Source organism: Thamnophis elegans, chromosome 4 (genome assembly GCF_009769535.1).
Source record: "Thamnophis elegans isolate rThaEle1 chromosome 4, rThaEle1.pri, whole genome shotgun sequence".
In the NCBI taxonomy this organism is placed as follows: domain Eukaryota; kingdom Metazoa; phylum Chordata; class Lepidosauria; order Squamata; family Colubridae; genus Thamnophis; species Thamnophis elegans.
In genome coordinates this window covers 40,353,309-40,376,340 of record NC_045544.1, presented here as the reverse complement: position 1 = coordinate 40,376,340, position 23,032 = coordinate 40,353,309, and the positions used below count along the sequence as shown (strand labels likewise).

At 38.2% G+C, this 23,032-nt stretch overlaps 1 protein-coding gene across 2 annotated transcripts in view; it reads left to right on the top strand.

Moving 5' to 3' along the window:
• The window catches only part of KIAA0408 (KIAA0408 ortholog), a 30,909-nt gene extending 9,667 nt beyond the window's left edge, over positions 1-21,242 (top strand). For both annotated transcript variants that reach the window (XM_032214849.1, XM_032214850.1), the window contains 5 exons: positions 2,950-3,201; positions 5,260-5,568; positions 7,697-7,776; positions 8,714-9,959; positions 16,593-21,242. In XM_032214849.1, coding sequence (XP_032070740.1) covers positions 3,064-3,201; positions 5,260-5,568; positions 7,697-7,776; positions 8,714-9,959; positions 16,593-16,739 — 1,920 coding nt within the window. In that variant the 5' untranslated portion in view covers positions 2,950-3,063 and the 3' untranslated portion in view covers positions 16,740-21,242. The remainder of the gene's footprint in view (positions 1-2,949; positions 3,202-5,259; positions 5,569-7,696; positions 7,777-8,713; positions 9,960-16,592) is intronic.
• The last annotated feature ends 1,790 nt before the right edge of the window (positions 21,243-23,032 follow it).

The window sequence follows — 23,032 nt, the reverse complement described above, 5'->3', positions numbered from 1 at the left end:
TCTTAAAGCTTGCAAAAACTGATTGACATTCTCTGCAGGCTTTTGGACGCGCCTGCGGTAAGCAAAACGTCTTGCTATTTGGGAGGGGGTAGGGGCATAGTAAGCCTGAAGCCCATCTGTGAGCTCCTGCCACGAGAGGTCATAAACCGCTCTTGGGGCGGCAAAAGACCTTGCAGTTGCAAACATTTCCGGACCGCAAGCTGTAAGAAAAAATCCGCACTTTCGCGCTTGAGAATAACCCTGGCGGTTATTTGCGATCAGGAAGCACTCAAACCTTTCCAGGAATGCTTCCCAAGTCTCACCTCCGACTCCAAAAGGTGCAAAAGTAGGCATACCAGCCATGACGGTGAGGAGAACTCTAAACAACTGAGAGAAGAAAATTGCAGTTGATTTTCTTCAGGTTACAGGTCCCCAGTCTTCGTCGCCAGTATTATAACTGAAAAAACCAGGCAGGCACTTTAAAACACTGTAACCTTTTATTCAGTAGCTGAAGTAGTGTAACAAAACTCGCAACAATGTATTAAATGAAGCCGGCTGGGCGGCTGCAGGAACAGCTGAAACAATAGAGCAATCAGCAAGGTTGTTGCTTTAACAAGACAGTTAACTGTTTAAACGGCTTGCCTTTTATACTGCAATCACCTGGCTCGTGTTACAGCTCGCGCTGATGACAGCTCGGCAACTGACAGGCACGTCTGATTGGCTAAGACGCACCTGGCTGCTTCCGAGCTGTCATTCGTAACAGCGAGGACTTTCTTCAATACACAACAAACATGATGAGGATTGGAGTAAACAAGGGCCTTTGCTCTCTGTAACATCTGTCTAGGTCTTCTTCATTCCCGTTCATATGATGTGGCATGCAGAATGAATGGGCCAACATAGGCAATTAGAAATATATTCACTGGCCCCACTGTCTGCAGTAGATTTTTTTGAACAAATAGTGTCATGTTGCACACTTGTGAGTTGAACCTATAAATTTTATAGAATGTATGTAAGCCAGATAGGGACAGTAGGTGTGATCCTGACTCAAGCCTGTGAATTGAATTCACATTCTTTGCTGTGTGAAGAGGACTTTGGCAAGCCATCCTCTATAGAGATTAAGATGTTTTTATAAAGTGCAGACATGTTGGATTAAATCCTAATTAAGCATATACTATCTACCTTGCAAGTTTCTTCATTGTAGGAGAGCCACTGAAGGTAGAACATGGGTCAGCAACCAGCTCACTGGCCAATTTACATTTAACAGCTGGTATCCGTAGCTTGGTGAGACATTTACAAAGAAAAGGAACTTGGTCTCATCTTCCAGCTACTTCCTAAATTGCTTCAAAACTGCTTAGACATAGATGTCCAGTGTGATTTTTCACTTGTGCTGTAAATATGTATACATGGTGGGTGGACCTTATGAAGGAGAGGCTATGTAACTCTGAAGCTGGTCTACTACAGTTGTAGAATACTTTGTTTATGTTTGTATATATGTTTTTTTAAAGGCGGGGAGAGAGCTTAACTGTGTAACTTTCTAAAAGCATATTAGCCAGTTTATTTTTATGTTATAGGCTGTCTTGTCAACAATTCTGGAACATAGTGGTGGACAAGCATCTTAAGCATTCCAGGCCCTGCAAGGTCGTGAAGGTCTTAGTTTCAGTGCCAAATCCTTGAGGGAAAATAGAGGCTGCTCAGCAAGCTTTAGGGACCTTACATTATTTTGAAAGGTTGGACATCATGATACTGAAAAGGCACTGAAGTGTGAACATGTGTTTCCTATTTGCAGGAATATACCCTGTATTTTTATGTATGTGTGTGTCTCTTCTTAAGAAGCTTAATAATATGACAGCAGAGTAATTAATTCAATGCTGGTCACATACTTTATATGGCACAGCTTTAAAAAAAATACTTTCCCTTTTCAAAATGATAGTTCAAGTGCATGACTAAAAATCCAATTTTAATATTACAAAAATCTAGAATGTTGAAAATATATTTATCACTTTGGGCAATGACCAAAGGGTTATTTTTTAATGATATGTGTATACTTATTCCGAGATTATATCTGTTTCAGTACACTGCATACTTTTCTATCAAAAAGTTAACCATACTTCTAGAAATACCTCATTAAATCATAATCATAATCAATTTTTATTAACACATGATCTGCACATCACTATGTTCTTACTACATTTCTAATCAAACTACTTTTCTAACTGAGTTGAGCAATTATTTCAACTTTAAATGTATTGTAGTTCTTATTTCAATTTGTATAGCTACTCAAATATATAATTCTGAGTGGATCACAATGATTAAAACATATATTTAAAAAAATTAAACTACATAAAAACAATCTAAAACTATTTTAAAAGAAATAAAAACAGACTTTACAAACGTTACATATTTTTTCAAAATGATGATTAAAAAAAGGTCCTGTTGAACATTTTAGAAGAATTATTGTGAACATACCGAGCCACTGCATTACAAAAAATAAATAGGATGTGCTCCAATTATGGAGAGGAACATCTGCTCTTTGATAGATGTAATTCAAATATAATGCTTTGGATTTTTTTTTTCTTTTTCATCTTCTGTCCCAACCCTGTTTTATATACCTATAAAGATCTATCTCTTTTCCTGTGTACTGGTCTGTGGCAATGTATGAGTCTATTCTGTAATGTTTGCTTGCGGTTTTTTTAATTACAAGCACCAACAGTATATTGATTGTATTTTTTATTCTTTTGGAGGGGGGGTTGTTTTGATATTTTATTGTATTTTAAAACATTTCTTTTGAAAGCTGCCCAGAATCATTAAGATATAGAATGCCATTAGAGGGATAACATTCTACATTTTATAAGTAAATATATAAACAAGCAAGTAGAATGCAGTCTGTAAACTAACCTTTAACGCAATAGTATCTTTTGGTTTTTCACTGTTCCTTTTCCTGTTTTCCTCTACTCCTCTCGCCCAAAAAAGGTGGAACCCAAGACAAACAAAGCTTGCTCTAATATCATCATTCCCACTTTCCAAGAAAAGCTCAGAAGGGAAGAGAGAAGGACAAATCCTCTCCTCTACTGACCTAGCAACACTATGGATCTTCAGACCCAACTAGAGCGCATGACTGAGAAGAACTGGAGTAAAGAGAAGATGGAACTGTTGGAACGTTTCGACAGTGAAAGGAAAGAATGGGAATGCCAGTGGAAGGTCATGCAGAAGAAAATAGAAGAGGTATTGTGGATTATTTTCAACATCAGCTACAATGTCCAAACTAATGTGGTGATTCTGTTTTATCACCACATTAGTACTTATCAACCCACTGTTTTCTAAAGTAATGATTCTTAGGCTTCCAATATTTATAGGTTCCAGTTTTCGAAATTCTTAGCTGTGCTTTTTGCTGATTGCTTTAGAAATTATAGGCAGGATAATGAAGTTGAGGACATATATTATTACCTTACTTTGAAGCATTCCTGACAAATGGTTGTACATGCATGTATTGAAAACCAGCATGGAACAATTATTTTTTTTGTAATCACTCTAAGCTGTTTGTTCCATTACTAACCTGGCATTACAAGTCAAAAAGGTTTCACTGGCTATTTTTCTATGTAAATCCATTGTGTCTTACTCTGTAAAACTACTTGTTGCAACAGAACTAATACCTAACATTCCCTACATTATTTTAATCAAACATGATATTGTATTTCATGTTAACCATATTCTTTAAAACCGAGGAATGGATAAACACAGATAAACCAATAGGTGCATTTAAAGTAACTTTTTATTTATGTGAGTAGATAATGATCAGAAATTACAAAATTGCTGATGGTTTCTTGGCATGCATTTTGCATGTCTTTTACTGATAAAATTTTAATTATTTTCTTCCCACATTTTCATTGTTTAATCACAAAGCAGACTTCAAAGCTAATGCTTGGGTTTAGATATTAAGCATAAGCAGTGCTTCACTTAGTTTAGGATTGATTCATAAGAAGAATGAACCCATTTAAATGTATAGAGCTTGATAACGATGCAGAGAGACCCAGTTTGATGTAGTGGTTAAGGCACTATTACACAAGGCTAGAAACTAGAAACCATGCAGTCTAGTCCCTAAGCAAGGAGGCAGAAGCAAACCATTTTTGAAATCTGAAAACTCCAGGGACTAGTTCAGGCAATCATCAAGAGTCTGTACTTGGAAGGAATCAGGAGTCAACAACTTGTATGGCAAAAAAAGATACTTAACTTCAGACCTATTGTTTTTAATAGGTATAATTTAAATTCTGAGTCCAATATCAATGTAATTTTTATGGACATTGCTTCCAAAGATAAACAATGACCCATCTTGTTTATTAACATGTAAAAAAATGCCTAGCCTGCCGAAGTAAGTGACATAAGATCACAACACGTTTATTCTGGTCAACTCTGCTATAATTAATAATGGTATTCACAGTGATTATACTAACCAACATGTCATATCGAAGATATAAAGCCACCTAGAGTTACATAAAAGTGAGATAGGCAGTTATATAAAACCAAACTGAAAAATCGTATTTATATTACCCAGCACCCAATTTTACCCAACTTTCTCTTCCACTCAGGGCCCAGGGTAAGAATATTTTTCTTGTGCTCATAATAAAGCATCCTATTCAAATAATGATAAAAATAATTTACCGGCCCAAATGTTAAATTAGCTGCATAGATGTTTAGAGCTCCATTGGTCCCTAGTCATCTCCCTTATTGTTTTTCTTAAGAATGTCCTAGAGCCACAAAAAAATTCTTACAGTAATGGTATTTCTGGTGCTTTATCCACTGGATATTTTGTTTATCTATGGCATTTTATGAATTGCTACAGTTTTTGTAATGAATACTATTTATTTCTCAAAATGATTGTGTACCATTTCAGCACATTTATTTTCATTTGTAGCCACTGTATTTATTCCACCTTAATTGAGAAACACTTCAGTCTGAGAGCTGATGTGATACAGTATTAGGGGTATAGTTGGAGTCTGGTCAGAACTCCTTGCGGTTGTCAAAAAACATACATTCCAATGCTATATGTTTGAAACACAACCAACATTTTAAGAGTTTTGGGATTTTATTTGTAGCCTATGAGAAGGAAATGTGCTGCAGCTTTTCATGTAATAGCTATTTCTTAAATAAAAGAAAAAAATCCAGGTATTTAAGCTAATCAGTGATTTCAAGTCCAGAAAACTGATGACTGATTGTTTAATCAGATGTATGTATGATCATATGTATGATCGCATATCTATGAGAGACGTTTTGTTTCTTTTCCAGCTTTACCAGGAGGTAAAATTAAGGCGTGAAAACAATATGAGTATCTCAGAGAATAAGCCCATTCATAACAAGGCAGAGCAACAAACTTGCTCCCCCACCTTAGAATGGAGTGACCCACCAGGATTGTACAGCTGTTCGCCAGATAAAGAGAGTTTGCAAAGCCAAGCCGAAAAGGAAAACAAGTGTGTGAAAAACAAAAAGAGAAACCATGCTTTTGCAAAAGATCATCTCACTTTTCAAAGTTCCAAGGAATCTGAAGACTGTGTAGACTTGAAAACAACCAAGAATTACACTCAGGATCTCAATATTGTGAGTACATTCATGTCATGAGTAGTCTCACTGAGGTTGCATGTTAACCAAGCTTCAACTTGTAACACTGCAATAGTTTTATTATTGACTACTTAAATGTGGTTAGCTCATCGTTTCTAAACCAGCCAGAAAGTAACAAGAGTGTGTCAGCTGACTGTCCTAACTGGAACTAAATCAATATGAGAACATGCTAACTATAGCTGTATGAATATGAATGTAGGTCTTCTGTACCAAAAATATCCACTAAATACAGAGGTTTCTGGAACTTGTCAATGTTTTTCTACTCCCTTTATTTTGTTGTTATTTTAATAGAACTTCATAAGCAGTTGGTGGCATGATGCAGTCATTATATTAGGTCTGTGTGAAGCATGAACCAACCTTGCAAAATGCTTCTCCTCCATCTTTTACTTTGACCTCTGGGGGAAAAAAACATTCTCTTCTTGGCATTAATCATAGTTGTTTTTTTAAATTACATGCCTAGTTTCTAATTTTTCTGATCTTATAATCTTTTGTCCCATTACTCTAATAATTTGTGAATTGCAAGAAAGTCAACACATTCACTTTCAAAATATATATACATTTGCTTAATAAATATGAATTGGGAATTGAAAATGCAAAGGAATTATTCAGCGAGTCTTTTATCATGGCTAAAATAAGCCAGATCCATCACTGTGATGCTACAAAAATTTAGTTTATAAACCCTGATTAATAAGAGGATCTGGACTTTCAGTAATCACAGTTATGCCAATGATTATGCAGTACAAAGCCAGCTAATGCTTCAAAGGGAAAAAAAAAACTCAAAAGAAATGGAAAAAGAGGGTATCTCCTCACAAAGACTTTGTGACATCTCAAAACTCGCTTTGTATATGTCTGATCAGATGATAATCGCTTGATTCTCATGCTGAATCCTCTTTTTCTTTTCTGGCTTTCTTTATTTAAAACCAGAACAAAACTGGTATTTTCTTTTGCAGTAGTGGAACTTGCAGGCTACCCATTTCCTTATAAGCAGATATCCTTGCCTCCCTTTGTTTCCTAGTTCCTGGGTTCAAGTAAGCAATTTCATTTTAAAGTAGTTGCTTAGGGGGAAAATACCCTAAGTTTGAATAGTACTAAAAAACAGAGGTGGAAGAAACTGACAGAATTGGGTTATCATGTGCATGCAAAAAAAAAAAAAGTGAAGATATGCAAATATTGAAAATCATCTATTTCAGTCCTAGTTGCATTTTAAAATGGCTTTCTTGGAACCTGACAGTAGTAGGATTACATAAGTGTTCACAAACCATTGCTCAGCATCTTTTTCTCCCTCTGAATTAATCATTAATGTATTGGGAAATAATTTAGTTTCCAAATCATCAATAGAGATTATAACATCAGATGATTTCCTATGCAACTCCATGACAATAGCAAGATAATGTGAATGTGTCTGGATTTTTTTTTAACAAGCCATCATCTCATATAACTTCCTATTGTTGCAAGTTGTGGAAGGGCCAAAAACCATTTGCTTTATTTTATGTTTTACATAGACGAGGAGATTTTTGATTTTCAGGACTAAGCAGTTGAAGATTGGGAAAACTTTTTTTTCTGGTCCGTTGGTGCTGGAGATTTGATGCTGAATAGCCATGGAGTTCTCAGAATATTCCCTATGCTTTGAAATCAATGGCAGTGGGAGGAGTAAACACAGTAAAAGTATGGGTCTTCCCCATCGTATACCCTTGTGCTGTGTTGGGACCACAATTTCTAGAATTCCTAGCTATGAGTTAGCACATGATTTGCAAATGGCATAATATAGTGTGCTAGCTTGTTTGCCCATATGATTGGTATGATATCAAATACATATTTTGAATTACAATTCTCCAAATTTCTTGCTGTTTGTTTTGCTGAGATGGTGTCCAAAAATTATAAAAAGCTACTCCTGATTTATTTCAGTAACCTAAATCTTGTTTTTTTTATAATAAGTACTACAAGTGGTTCACAAGAAAATACTGTAGTACAAAACCATAAACATAATAAAGCCATAATTTAATTGCTTGTCTATATTTCAGAAAGATTGGACACTTTCTATAAAATTATTCTACATATTCTATAGGAACTGAATTGTACTCAGATATTGCAATTTTAATTTCTTAAGGCCCTTAAAGAACTTGCCAAAGTAAGTGAAGACTTGTGTACCTACCAAGAAGAAATCCGTAAGAAAGCCAACCATAGAAGGTAAAATTATCATATTTTTAAAATATTTTATTTTCTAATGAAAGAAAATAAAGTACCCCAAGTCCTACTTTCTGCCTGAAATTAAGTTTCCTGAGTTGAAAGCTTTTGCAGAAATCCCATGGTAGATAGAAAGTAGACAGACACATATGAGCATGTACTATATTTCTTTAATAGACTAGATTGATTAGTGTGATAGAAACCCAATCAGCTATCAGGGTTCCAAGTAACACCCCAATGAAAGAAGACTCCAAGGCTTGAGCTTCCTCAAAATTCCATTTTATTAGAGATGTCATATTGGCACATCTGGGAAAACCCGAATCTGAAAGTTTCCAGGTTTTCCCCACCCAAAAGAAAGTTCAAGTCCCTGCCCACACCCACATGTCCATCACCTGATCCAATCAAGCAATATCCAAAACTGGAGATGCCCCCCAGTCACCTCAACGCAGCTGCAGGGAAAGGTGTCCTTGACTCACTGAGAAAAGAATGTTATTTTGACTATATATCTCCCATACTCCATATAAACCTCCCTCCCATTTTCCCACAGTAGAAAATGTGGAGGCCTGAAGACCCAAATGTAAAAGATGGCTCCCAGGTCTGACATCAGCAGGACTAGTTATGATTCAGAAAGCTGTGCATACTAATCACTGAGTTAATTAAGGAAGTATAATTAGAGAAATGAAAGATAAGCATGGGATATGAACATAGCCCCACTATCTCCTCTAAGAGTATCCTGTTCCTCCCCAAAAAGTGACTGAGAGACTGCCAAAAGACTTCCTGAGTCTTTTAAGCGGCATGAAAGGTACTTTTAGAAATACAGGTCAAATCTTTAATTGTACTTCTTTGATATCAGTTGGGGAAAAATTATGGCTTAATGATGCTAACATGTTCTATTAATTTCAAATAATTTATTATTTAACTGTTTTTCTTGCCTATATAGGAAAAAAATGTTTCCTTTCTTTGGAGAATCCATTGAAAGTGGGAATGCATTGATTACCCAAGAGACAAGCCCTGCATATTATAAGAGCCCACCACTGGCTGCAGTTGCCTCTGAGACGGAAAAGCAAAATAACAGAAAGAATCTGATTAGCACCAATAGGCATTTGAAGGAAACTCCATCAACTGCTCTTTCTGGGGTTGAGGAAACCAGCTTTTTGCCTTGGCAAAGACGAGAAGGGCCTCCGGTTCCCCCCAGAAGTACCTCTCGGCATTTGACAAGCTCTCTTGCAGACGTTTCCGAAGCATTAGCTAAGCATGTTGAGCAAAGAAATAGTTGCAAAACCCAGGAAAATCCAGATGGAAGTCCATTCATTTATCCAGCTGCTCCACTGACAATGTCAGATGAATGTAAATCTCTTAGTGGACCTACAGAAAATCAGGATCAGTACAATGACCACAAACTCCCAGCAGCAATTCTTCACAGTGTGTGGTCTTGTGAGGCAAGCAAAATTGTAAATGGACCTGAAAACGGCTCTTCCAGGCATGCTCTCCAGAAGGGCTCTTCTGATGGTTATATGATGACCCCAAAACAGCACCCCAAATTTCAAAGTAGTGTACATTGTACCAGTAATCCTTACATTGCAGCATGTGATACATTGGAAGATTCTGGGTATGAAACTGGAAAAACTCAACGCAATGAAACACTGGAAGCTAAAATTGATGAGTTCAACCGGACTGTATTTCATACAGATAAAGGTAAAAAATGTTTGCTGCAGAACCAAACAGAGCTGCCTGGTGTTCCTAAAGCCCACTGTGGACTGCAGAACAGTCTGAACAATAGGACACCGAATGAAGAGTCGACTTATGTTTTGAATTCCAAGCTGTCTTCAAAGAAGGAAGAAAAAGCAAACAGGCCCAGTAAAGATGTCAAAACAAAGCGACAACAAAAGCAAATAAATGGAGTTTTAAGTGGCTACCAGCACATGCTTCATGAACATGACTGGAGGCCAAGTAATTTGTCTGGTCGTCCACGATCAGCTGATTCAAGGTCCAACTATGGTGTTGTTGAGAAGTTGCTGAAAAACTATGAAAAACAAGTGCAATCTGAGGCTGAATTTACTGAAGGCAGCTTCAGAAAAATAAGTCACTATCCAGTAATCCAGATAGAACAAGGAAAGCAGGAGCAGCAGAAGAATTCAGTGAGACATCTTGGACTATATGGAAAAGAGAAGCAGAAATTTCCTGAGGTATGCTTTGAACATGACCTTGGTCTACTTTTAACTTCTTTAAACTGCACATGTTATTCTTCAAGAATTGTGAAACGTATCAATAAAGCTGTTAAAACTGGACTTCAGGACTTAAATCTGAATTCCAGTCATGAAGATTGGTGCAGAACCTATGGGGGCTGATGCTGGTTGCTAAGTATCTTTTTCTGCAGCCACCTCTTATCTCAAATTTACATCCAGGGATGATGGCTTAGCGCCTGTTCAAAAAGCTGTCAAGCTGAGATTCAGGCATGATTATTATCTTTAGATCCGTAGAGAAACAGTGTCCGTGAGAAATGAATCAAGTGAGAATTCTGAGGTGTTCACTGAGCAGAGTGCCAATATCCTCATTCTGGTTTTAAGTGTGAAAAAAGGAAAGACGTATTTTTTCCCAGTAACCATCAAACTGTATGGGAGGGGAGTGAGCAAGATTATTTATTATTTTACTTTACAGGACTTATATAACCCCACCTTTCAGTCCCAAAGAACTTTAGGCAATGTGCAGCATCAAACAAACAAAAAACACAAATCAGAACAGTTTCAAAGACAAAAATATAGAAAGCAATGATAAAACTCCCAACTCCAACCTAGGATGGATGCCCATCCGGGGCATCCATCTGGGGCTCAGAAGTATTGAAATAAAAATAATGGTGGACAGAAATGGAAAAAAAAAGGTTGAGAAAGTGACTTAAGCCTAGGTCTAAGCAGGAAAGTGGTAGAACACAGTGGCCAAGTCAAGGTCATATAGCAAACTATGTAGCTGGGTGTTAAAAGTTAAATATCGGATGCAAGAAACTTGTATTCCATATACATTTTACATAGAAAACCATGATAGAAATGTTTTTTTATTATTCCTCCCCTGCAAAGAATATTGATCCCTAAATTCTTTAAAATTACAGCAGAGTTGTTGAAAAGAGCAGAACAACACACAATCTGGACCAACTACATGAAAATGCAGTGATGTGTCTTTAAACAAAAATAGGTCCAAGGGCCTATTTATTCTAAAATAAATGCATAAAGAATATTGTAGATAGCATATTCAGTTATGGTAAGTTGTACAGTTAACTATACACTGCCTTTTCTTGGGAATAAATTTACAGGACTGGTTGAAGTGATAATGCATTCCAATTAGTAATATAATATTTCATTTATCTACAGTATTAACATAACATCTGTATTGTTCCACTCTTGGCAATCTTACAGTATAAACATCAATTCAACAAAGTAATGAAAATATTAATAAAACAGGCATGCTGCTCTCCCACTAAGTTTCCAAGGTCTCCAAGGGCTGTTTAATAGTGAAGGTTTTTAAGAGCCCGCTGTAAGCTAGAAGGGCAGGAGGCCAACTCTCTCTTGATCTCAGAGAGTTGGAGCTATAGCCAAAAAGGCCTGTCTTCTGGTTCCTGCCCCCTCATTTCATGCTGGAGTGGCTCCCTGAGCAAAGCCATTGCTTGATGACTAACAGACCAGACATATTCATTTTGTATAGTTAGTCCCTGAGAAAGCCAACTCCCATTGGACAACATCCTATAGACCAGTATCCCAGCTGAAAGGGCTTTGTGAGTTACCACACTAATCTTCCCACTCTTACATTGAAATCAGTGGGATGGACTCAAAGGTGTGTCCCTGCATGGGGGGAAAAGGAAAGGTGATTGTGCTCATGTAACGCTGGATCAAGATATAACAGTATCTAGTGGTGAACTGAGTGCTAAAAGAACTTGATAAATAATAGCAATAAAACCAATATTACAGCGAAATAAAATGAACTGTTTTTAATCAAGTAGGTAAATTTAGCATTTGGAAAAGTTAGTTATGAAGTAAGAGTTGTGATGGGAAAGAACTGTCAGTATTGTTTCTTTCCTGTAAAAAAAGGGGGGAGGTAATCGTTGACAAATCATTGAGACAACTAACTGGACAATATTCTTTCTCTCTGCTGGCACATATTTATTTTTATGTATTATTTATTTAATTTGCAATTCTAATATTTACATACCTCTGAGGAGGAATTACAGTGATTAAATCCAACCATGAAATATAATCAGTACAGAGAGAAGTGCCGAAGTTAAAAGAAGCACTGCAGAAGCGACTACTAAAACACAATTCTGCCTAAACCCAGGGGCTTTTTGCTTATATGAAACAGGAAACTGAGTCTCTTAGGACAGAACAGCCACTTTCAAAAAGCTGGATGCCTAAAACTGAGCAAAGTGGAGGAGTATTTCATTCAGAGTCAGCTCTTTGGGATTGTTTGGATGATCTTCTACCACCTAAAGTATAGGTAGACAAATTGCTCTGCTTTGCTTGCTCTAAAAGTGGGTGAGAGCCAGGTTCACATTCGGAGCAAGTGTCAGGATTTTTTGAGGGAAGAAATGGTCCCTTAAACAACTGCAACAGTATGGCACCCAAATTTCCCCCTTAAAAGTCCCACGAACTCCCCCAAATATAGGAAATGAGATCCGAAGTCCACAGAAAGGCTGCAAGTGAGTCATATAAAGTTTCTAGACTGCATCTTTGGGATTTATGTTCAAGGATCTAGGCAGCCAGCAAAAAATATGCATAGAATTCTTCAGGGTGCAAGCAGCATGCTATTCTAATTATTCTCCTCAGATCCTCTACAGCTGATAAATGCAGGCAACTGTTTGGAATGTAAGCAAAAGCCAGGTCTGCTATGAAAAATGCTGCTGCTTTACCATTCAATAGGAATTGAACCGGGGGTGGTGGTAATAATTAAGGTTTTTTTTTATAATTTTAACTGTAAAATGTATCTTTTATTCTAAGAGGATAACATAGACTTGATTAGGACGAAAATTAACCTTATTTATGTTGTTACAGTATAAATTGCTATGGTATCATTCTTTCTTTTTAATCAATATTCTCAAATTTTTAGAAAGCAATGTGGTATGGTTTTAACTGTTTTCTCCTCAGAAACAGGACACAAAAGATCAGTGGCACTAATACTTTTAGATAATCATTTTGGTATAATTATGGTATCATATATAATATAATGAATCCTGGGGATGTGGACAAGGCCATGAGAGCTGTAGGTGCCTCCACATGTGTACTGGACCCGTGCCCCTCCTGGCTGGTTGTCAACAGCAGGGAGGTGACACGGGGCTGGATCCAGGCGGTTGTTACCGCCTCCCTTCGGGAGGGGGTCTTTCCCCCCGCACTTAAAGCGGCGGTGGTGAGACCCCTCCTGAAGAAACCATCTTTGGATCCAGCCGTTCTTAACAATTACCGTCCAGTCTCCAACCTCCCCTTTGTGGGGAAGGTTGTTGAGAAGGTGGTGGCCTTTCAGCTCCAGCGGGCCTTGGAGGAAGCCAGCTATCTTGACCCATTCCAGTCCGGCTTCAGACCTGGCTACAGCACAGAAACCGCTTTGGTTGCATTGACCGATGACCTCTGGAGAGCCAGGGATCGAGGCCATGCCTCCATCCTGGTTCTCCTTGACCTCTCAGCGGCTTTCGATACCATCGACCATGGTATCCTTCTGCGACGACTGCGAGAGGTGGGGGTGGGAGGCACTGTTTTGCAGTGGTTCTCCTCTTACCTCTCGGACAGGTCGCAGTCGGTGTTAGTTGGGGGGCAGAGATCGAACCCTAGGCCCCTAACATATGGGGTGCCACAGGGTTCGGTCCTGTCTCCCCTACTTTTCAACATCTACATGAAACCGCTGGGCGAGATCATTCGGCGGCACGGGATAAAATACCACCAGTATGCGGACGATACCCAGCTGTATCTGTCCGCCCCGTGCCAACTCAATGAACCGGTGGACGTGATGAACCAGGGACTTGAAGCTGTTAGGGACTGGATGAGAGCTAACAAACTTGTGCTCAACCCGGATAAGACTGAGTGGCTGTTGTGTTTCCCTCCCGCCAATTTGGCAAATATTCCATCTCTCAGGCTGGGGGGTCAAACATTATACCCCTCAGACAGGGTCCGCAACTTGGGAGTCCTCCTGGACCCACAGCTGACTTTCGAACACCATTTGTCAGCTGTGACCAGGGAGGCATTTGCCCAGGTTCGCCTGGTGCACCAGTTGCGCCCCTACCTGAACCGGGAGGCTCTCACAACAGTCACTCGTGCCCTTGTGACCTCTAGGCTGGAGTACTGCAATGTGCTCTACATGGGGCTGCCCTTGAGGAGTATTCGGCGACTTCAGCTAGTCCAGAATGCAGCCGCACGAGCGATTGTGGGTGCACCTCGCTTCACCCACGTAACACCTATCCTCCGCGAGCTGCGCTGGCTACCTGTCGATCTCCGGATACGCTTCAAGGTGCTACTTGCCACCTATAAAGCCCTTCATGGTAGTGGATCTGGGTACTTGAGAGACCGCCTACTGCCGATCACCTCCACACGACCCATTAGATCTCATCGTTTAGGCCTCCTCCGAGTTCCATCTGCTGGCCAATGCCGACTGGCCACCACGCGGAGGAGAGCCTTCTCGGTGGTAGCCCCGACCCAATGGAACGATCTCCCCGTGGAGCTTCGTACCCCCACCACCCTCCAGACCTTCCGCACAGCCCTTAGAATCTGGCTATCCCGTCAGGCCTGGGGCTAAAGATTGTAACCCGCCCGAATGGTATGAATGTTGCGTTTTAATCATGTACTGTCTTATATGTAAAAGTCTGCTTTCCCCCCCTTCCTTTGGATTGTGAGCCGCCCTGAGTCCCCCCAGGGAAAAGGGCGGCATACAAATAAACAATCTAATCTAATCTAATCTAATCTAATGAAAAAGATAGCACTTGTACTTATAGGAAAATGGGTTTTTGTGGAAAAAATATAGGATGCCCTGATTACATGGATGGATGCTTGATTATGTCAAACTGCTGATATATAAATTGTCCAGAAGAGAAACTCCAGAGTGTGATCTTCTGAGGTAGGCAGCTGTCAGCTCCGTTGTGTCGAAACAGTGGTGATAATTACAAATGGAGAGAAACACAAACATTTTCTAAACTGCTTGTAAATTACAGTTGTAATATACATACAGTTATTTAGTGATTCCATGACTAACTTGTCATGAATATACACCTGGAACCTTCAAGAAAATATGTACAGTCTCCTTGGATTGGCAGAATGTTCAATATATAAACCTATATTAGCACGGCCAGCTTTAAACTAAGGTTAACTAGGCACAAATCGAGAACACCAAAACTTAAAAGAGCACCAATGCTGTCCATCTTTCCAAATTATTTTAAATATCCACATCTCTGCATTGGCAGGAATGGCACCATCAATCAATGTGGTTTAGGAGCAGCATAATACCCTTGAGCCAATGCTGTTGTTTAAAAAAAAAGTAAAAGCTGAAATAAAGTGTCATGTTTAATGGTCTCTAATAGTTCTTTTTGGGCTGCAAACATTCTGGAATTGTCAATATTGAGAGACACAGAGAAGCAATAGATGAGTGTAATACCTTAAAAGAAAAATATATATCTATCAAACTAAAGTCAAATTCTAGTGATATCTTTGCAACAACACAATGAAGTGCCACTTCTAGATTGTTTTCAATTTCCTAGTCTAGCCTACATTCCTGATTTTTTTTCTCTTCCATCCAAATATTAACCAGGACTGATCCTGTTACCTTTTTTAAGATGAACCAAGTTTGAACTGTTACTCAAGTCTATAATATTTCATCTGCACTAAATTCTGCTTCATGCATTTTTCCTTGGGAAGAAGAAAGGGAGAGATTAAGAATACACACATAACATTTAACGTTCTTACCTGAGGCAAATTTTTTAAATTAAAATTGAGCTAGTATTATGTGTCCCAAAGGTGCTTTTTCAAAAGGTAACTGGACTGTTTTCCCTTGAAGCTGTTTTGCTTCTCATCCAGGAAAGTCCAGTTGCCTTCTGAAAAAGCATCTTTGGGACAACCATGACCTGGATGACTGAGGATCTTCATAGACATCTAGAATTAACATGCATTTCAACATAACATGCAGATTTAACCCAAGTAAAGCCAGATACAGAATTCTTTTGCATAATTTGAATTGAAGCTGTTTAAGGGGAGATGAAAGTTGTGAAACTCTATTTGTATGGGTGAAAAGGCTGTAAGTGTAATGCACGCATGCATACCTTGTCATGACTTTTTAATCCATAAAATACTTAAATACAGCAAAAGCAATTTCAGGAAGCCTTCAAAGATCCTAATGGGTAATGTGCAGACAAGTTCCCATTTAATCCTTCAGTGCCATATCTTTCTTTCCTTGGTGGGGTGCAATAAATTGTTTATGCATTTAAGATCCTGAGTATATGTTGACAGAGGACTTGCATGCGTAACAAAGTCATCAAATGGCCATTTACTGCAGCTCAGCTCTTTCTAGCAGTTGACAGGGCAAAGGGAGGGTAATCTGCTTTCATTCTAAATTAAAGCCACTTATGCATTTTGTGTCTTACTTACATGTCACATACTTCTTTGACATGTGCAAGAGTTCTTTGGTCATTACATCTATACATTACTATGTAAATGATAGATATATTCTCCAAATCTTTTAATAGCTTGAGGCCACCTGTTGTAAAGCCGACCACATTCACCATGCCATTCTCTTCAGATTCCTTGGATGCTTTTGAAGGATTTTGTTTGGAGATCTTAACCCAAGCAGACACATTTGTGTTATAGGTATCTCTGGCGGCCAAGCAGTCAAATGGCAAGGCATTCTCGCGGCCAGCTCGCCCGGCAAACAGACGCTTACCTTCCAGATGGGCCTCCAGGTCTCCATCAGCACCACCAGCAATGAGAAGAACACTTTTGAATGAAATTGCTTGAGACATTTCAGTGGATTCAGGACTGATGTGAACATACCATGTTTTTTGAAACACTCTTTTCCATATTCACAACCAGAACTAGTTCTATGCAACTCTACTACATCGATCAATAATAACTATCCTTTTGACTTGCTGAAAAACTCTTTGGATTCTTGGATCATTCTTACTGTCTTCAGTGTTTTATCAGTTAGATAAGGATTCCCTTTTCCCTGACTGTGTATGTGTATATACATACTTATTTAACTCATAGTATTTTTTCTTTGAATAACATGTCATTATTCATCTCCTTTATCTGTTTTAATTTAAATTGAGTGCTGTACATTCTGACTTCCCCCACAAAGGGTATGAAGAAATGCTGTGTGCATGATCATGTCATGTAAGATGCATGTGTTGAAATAGCAAGTGCATTTAGTTTGTAACTGCTATAGAAAAGATTATTGCCATACCAAGATGCCTACATATAGTCATGCAGTTTTCAAGGTTTGAAATTTGTTTCAAGGAATGAGTGAATGAATCAATCAATGAATGAATGAATATATCAATATAATCCCTGGGAGAATGCATAACAAGAGACCTGCTGGATTATGCAAAAGCCCATCTAGTGCAGCATGCTATGTCTCCCAGGGACCAGTACATCCCAGGGAAATATACCCCTGCCAATACTTACATTCTGTATACCTTTTATAGGCTTTACAGGTCTAGTATTTAATATAAAAAAATTAACTTTATGCATTTTTTAAAAAAATGCATGCTAGCAGATAGAAAGTTATTTGTAATGATGTCATAGAAGCTGAATGGACTGGCTTTTCATTCATGCTTCACATTTCACTTTTAATCTGCCATTCTTGAAATGTTGCAATGCTCAATCTGATGTTTTACTAACATTGTTTTTCCAATTCAAAGCATCTACTTATAACTATTAGCTTTCCTGAATGTACAAGGGTTTCTAAAAAGAACTTCTATTATTTCATTCATTATTACTGTACATGTCTTAGAAACTAGACTCAGTTAATAGCATCAGAAGAAACTTGTTGGATCGTGTCAAACACCCATCCTGTCCCGCTGACCAACTATATGCAGTAGGACATGAAGTGGAAATCCTCTTCTTTTCACCCCTAGCAATTAGTATTTCAGGTAGTCTGTTTTTGGACTTGGAGATAACATGCAGTAGTTCTTAACAGCCATGGGAGGCTTATTTGATCAGCAGCATGGGTTGAGTCTGAGGAAAGAAGGAGACAGATGTCTACTCAGCATCTCAAGAGCAAAGCTAAACTTATCAAGAGACACAGATCTTTCCATGCAACTTATCCCTTGTCCTGATATGACCACTTGTGCCAGCTGCACCCAGGGATAGATAAAAGTGCATTGTAACAGTGTCTAGACATGCAAACAGATAAATTAATGGCATGGAAACAAGCTTTACAAATGGTATTTGTGATCGCATGATGGTTCATGTATATTTTTTTAATTCCACTTATTAGCCTATTTCTCCATTTGCCTCAATGTGAAAGCATAGGAAATAGCCTTGAAAGATAGGAGGAAGAGCCATCAATAAGGAAACTGCCACACAATCAGATATTTGAGCCTGGGCTAAAAAAGCAATGTGAGAAAATGTTTTTGACAAGCTTCTCCTTAGTTCATCCAAATGAAATGAGCAAAGGGGAAGCACATTCCGATTTGCAAGATTCTGCTACTATAGCTGTCACAATAAAAGTAGTCTTGATCTATATGATATTGATTTCATACCCTGGTCCACCTTGTAGGGCAGACACCCAGTATGTTTTAAAGGAGTAGTGAAGTCACATACAGAATTAACATTAAGATTTTCCTGGATCAGGATTTCTTCATATGGATTCAGTTACTTTCTTATTTGATTGCCTATCTGCACTTAGAGACTCTGATCTTTAGGAAAGCAAAGTTAAACAGGGAGGCAGATAAATAAGCAACATTATGGCTATCCGCCATGAAACTACTTTTTTGGACTTGTACTCAGCAGAGATTTGCCGCTACCAGCTTACCATGATAAATAGAACCAGCCTGGTGAGTACTTGGATGGAAGTGCACCAGGAATCCTAAGCTCTATATTAGATGAGAAGTCCAAAACAACTATCTCAGAACAAACCAGTGGCAAACCATTCTAATCTGTTTGTTAAGCAAACAATGGGTCATGCCTACGTAGCTGCCCAAAGTTGAGCTTGATTTAAGAAAGGCTTTATTTTCCTGAACTTCAGATAGCCAAGGCAACTCCGTAATTCTGCTCTCTTGACTGATAGAAATGGCTGTCAGTTATGAGTTCACTTGATTTTGGCACAAGCTTGACAGAGTGTGTAAATATTGCATCCAGATGGGATTGCTGTGGTGCCAGAAATCCTAGACGAATGCCATTACAGGCATGTATTTCCCTTAATCTATCTCTGTGTTGTTGGCTGTTGATATGCTATGTATGTAGCCTGGTTTATTTCTCTTTACCAGCAACTGAATGAAATATCAATTCTGCAAAGCTGCCTTATTGAAAGTCATTAAAAAATCTTCTTCCTGTTTAGGAGTTCACCCAATCATTGAATGGCAATTACCTAGCTGAGCAAGACCAAAGAGGCAGTTCTGTTATATCAGCTTGGTCTTTAATCTCTCCTCCACCACACATCAGAAAAAGTAGCATTTCGGGCCATAACATCTCTGACATAGCTATCTAAGAGATCTGTTCTTAGGATAGCAAAGAAAAGGAGACACTTCAATTGCTTTTGTGAAGTAATCATGAAACCTTAAAGAAAATTGTATTTTTCAGATAGCAATTATATTATCATTGCCTTGCCTGACAGAATTGCTTGGCATGTATAATGCAATAATTAATTTTATTGAACCTTCTCACAGCAATTTATAGGTCGTACCTGGTGTGCAACCCCATGTCAATGATTCATTTTCACATTCCCATGTTTTATGATATTGCTATTTGTAGTGAGTAACAAAATAGGGCACAATAGCTAGCGGTTTAAGACGCTGGGCTTATCAACCAGAAGGCTGGCAGTTCAAGATCAAGTACCATGTTATGGAGTGAGCTCCCATTACTCACCCCAACTCCTGCCCACCTAGTAGTTTGAAATTGTATAAAGAAAGGCAAGTAGATAAATATGCACCCCTTCAGTGGGAAAGAAAGCATTCTGTGCACATTGGCATACAGTCATGCTAGGCACATGACCACAGAAGTGTCTCTGGACAATGCTGACTCCCTCCGCTAAAAGATGGAGATGAGCACTGCACCCTGGAGTTGGCATGACCAGACACAGGAAATCTTTACCTTTCTTTAGTGAGTAACAAAAAACACTGCAAATTATTCAACCTTTTTCCTTCCCCACAAAGCTTTGGACATTTTATTAATTGCCCATCAACTCCAACTCTAGTCACAAGTTTTATTTTTCTTCAAGGGAAAGTTAAAATTCTAATGATGTGGACTTCTACCAGTTCCTATCATTCCCAAGTTAATATTTAAAATGTGTAACTGTTCTGCATACTAATATATTTGGTTCTTTTTGTTCTCTTACAACTCCATTTTTTATTTGTATACTGGCAAAATAACAGTTTATTGTAGCAATGTAGAAAATACAGAATGCCTTCCAACAATGGCTTTCCTGTTTTTACATGAGGACCTCAATATGATCTACTGGTAGCTTTACTGGTATAAGAAGCCTCCCCATTTACTGACCTATAAAAGTTTCACCAGGGTCCCTCACAGTCATTTCCAGTCCACGGGAAAGATAATTTTTGAAACAATTTCTGCATTTCCCAACTCACATCTACACTACTGCAATTTAGCAACTTTAGAAAATGATATACAAGTTCAGCCCAGAATTTTTGTCACATACACATTCCATTGTCAAATCCTGAACAGTAAAAGATGAAATTATTTTTGGAGCCTAGAACAATTTACTAATCTGAGCATTCACAAATGTTGTTGGCAATAGTAGCTACAACTGTTGCAAATAAGCATACTCCCTCTGCTCATTTGTCAAACGTGGAAACTTGTTGAATCTAGTTTTGGATTTGCCCATTAATATCACATTGATTTGTTTAGAAATCAAATCTGACCGTGTGTATCTGGCTGATTTATCAAAAATCAGAACAAAACTGCATTTTGTTTTATTGTTAGTATTGGAAGTTATTGGTAGTCTATATTTTTGTTGGCATTTTTCTTGTTTCTCCACATTTTCTAGCTTCAGATTACAACTTAGCAACCTTTATTTGTTATTGTAATATCAGATGGGAATTGCTTGCAGCCTTTATCAGTAAACCTAAACTGAATCCTTCTAGTCTCTTCAGGATCCCCTTTAAAACAGCCTGACCTGATTTCTCCCACTTATATAAGGAGTGAATTCCTGCTTGGTGAATCTTCTAGATCTGGTTTTTAGTACTGTCCCCCACACACATCAACATATATGTATTGAGGCAATCATACCAATGTTTCGGGGATCTTTTGACCCCCGAAATAAGCACTTGGTCTTATTTTCGGGGAAGTCTTTATTATTTTTGAGGTGCAGGATAAGGTGAGCGTAGTCACCTCATGGCTGCTGCTGTGTGGCAATATTTTCAGGGAGGGCTTATTTTAGCGCATGAGCTCAAAAGCCCAATTGGGCTTATCATACGGGGAGGTCTTATTTTCGGGGAAACAGGGTGTGTGCAGCCATAACTAGACCTTTCATGAGAATTCATGGTTGCAAAAATGTGACCACACTCTTCCAACATTGCAGGGAACAGAAACTTAGGAAGAGAAAGTATTGTTCTGGAATGCTTATGTGTCTGCCCTGTGCCAAAGTACAAAGTACAGTGATACCCCAATACTTGTTATTTTTCTATTGTGTGAAAAGAGAAGATGGAGATTTTTATTACTCCAAGAACTGTTGACAGGACACCTTAGAAGTAAATCTCCATAGGATGGTAGGACATACTGTATCATCTAATATTTACGCCTCTACTATATCTTGAGATGTCATCAAACTAAGGTTTGTGCCTTAATCACCTTCAGTTAATAGTATCTTGCAAAGGTATTGTTACTGTAAAGTCTTAACCAAATGGCTGCCCATTTCTCCTTACATGGTTAAATCTCTCTCTGTTGTTCAACCTATAGTCAGCTGTTGGTTGTTATATTATCATTTATTAGAATAGATCTGCATTTTGGTATGTAATATATTAAATCTATTCCAATCCTGAGTTATTTCTAGGAACATAGAGCAATACTCCTTGTTCTGTGAGTATTTTACAAAACATGTTTGTATTCCTTGTGTAGGCAGCAGTCGCACAAATGCAACAGCTCATTTCAATGCTAGCCCCAGCTGAAAACAAAGGCAAATTACCAAAGGATGAGAACTAATTAATTTAGCATGGTAAAATTTTATTCCCAAAACTGAGTATGGAAAAATAGCAGAGAAGAAATTTAAGACGGTGTTGTGTCCCTCCAGCAATTCGTTCTTTCTTTTCAAAAAAATCAAAAATACAAAAGGAACAATGTCCACAGTTACACTTTTCTATTTGTTTTGTTGTAAGTGTTCTATCCTATTTCTGTTTTTGAAGAGTGACTTGAAATTTTCCCAAGGTATATAGCCTGAATGATTGTGGGGTTAACAATACCTATAAACACTGTCGATATCAAGCATTCTTTAATAAAATGCTTAGCTAATCTTTTTGTGCAATGGCATTTGCATGGTAGCAATTTGAATTTCACTTGTAACTTATTATGGAGCATACCCTCTTTTTATAGCAATTACCCTGGTATTGCCAACTCTATTAGGAGAACCATTGCTATTGTTGTTCTTACTGTCATAAACTTGCTTTCATTCAGTTTGCCATTTAAAGTCAGCGGTCTTTTAAACCTTGCAAGACTGGCAAAATTAAGAAACAAGAACCTCTTAGACTTGTAGAAATTTATTTATTGCCAATATGGAATTGTATTTCGAAGGATTGTCAGAGCAGTTCTTATTAACTTATGCTCAACATAAATCAGGCAGAGCTGCTCTTTTTTTCGCCACACTTCCCTTCTTTCTCACTTGGGTTGGAGTTCTCTTTCACAATTGTACTATGTTCTTCTTTCTTTTCTCAGAATGTGCTAGATATGTCATCACATTACCCCATCCAATAAAGGAGAATATCTGTACTGTAGGGTTGAAATGAGGAATCCTTGGTGCTCTCTGAGCTTGTTTGTTTTCTTGCAGATATTTCATTACCCAAACTAGGTAACCATCAATGCTGATGATGTTACCAAGTTTGGGTAATGAAACGTCTGCAAGAAAATAAGCAAGCCCAGAG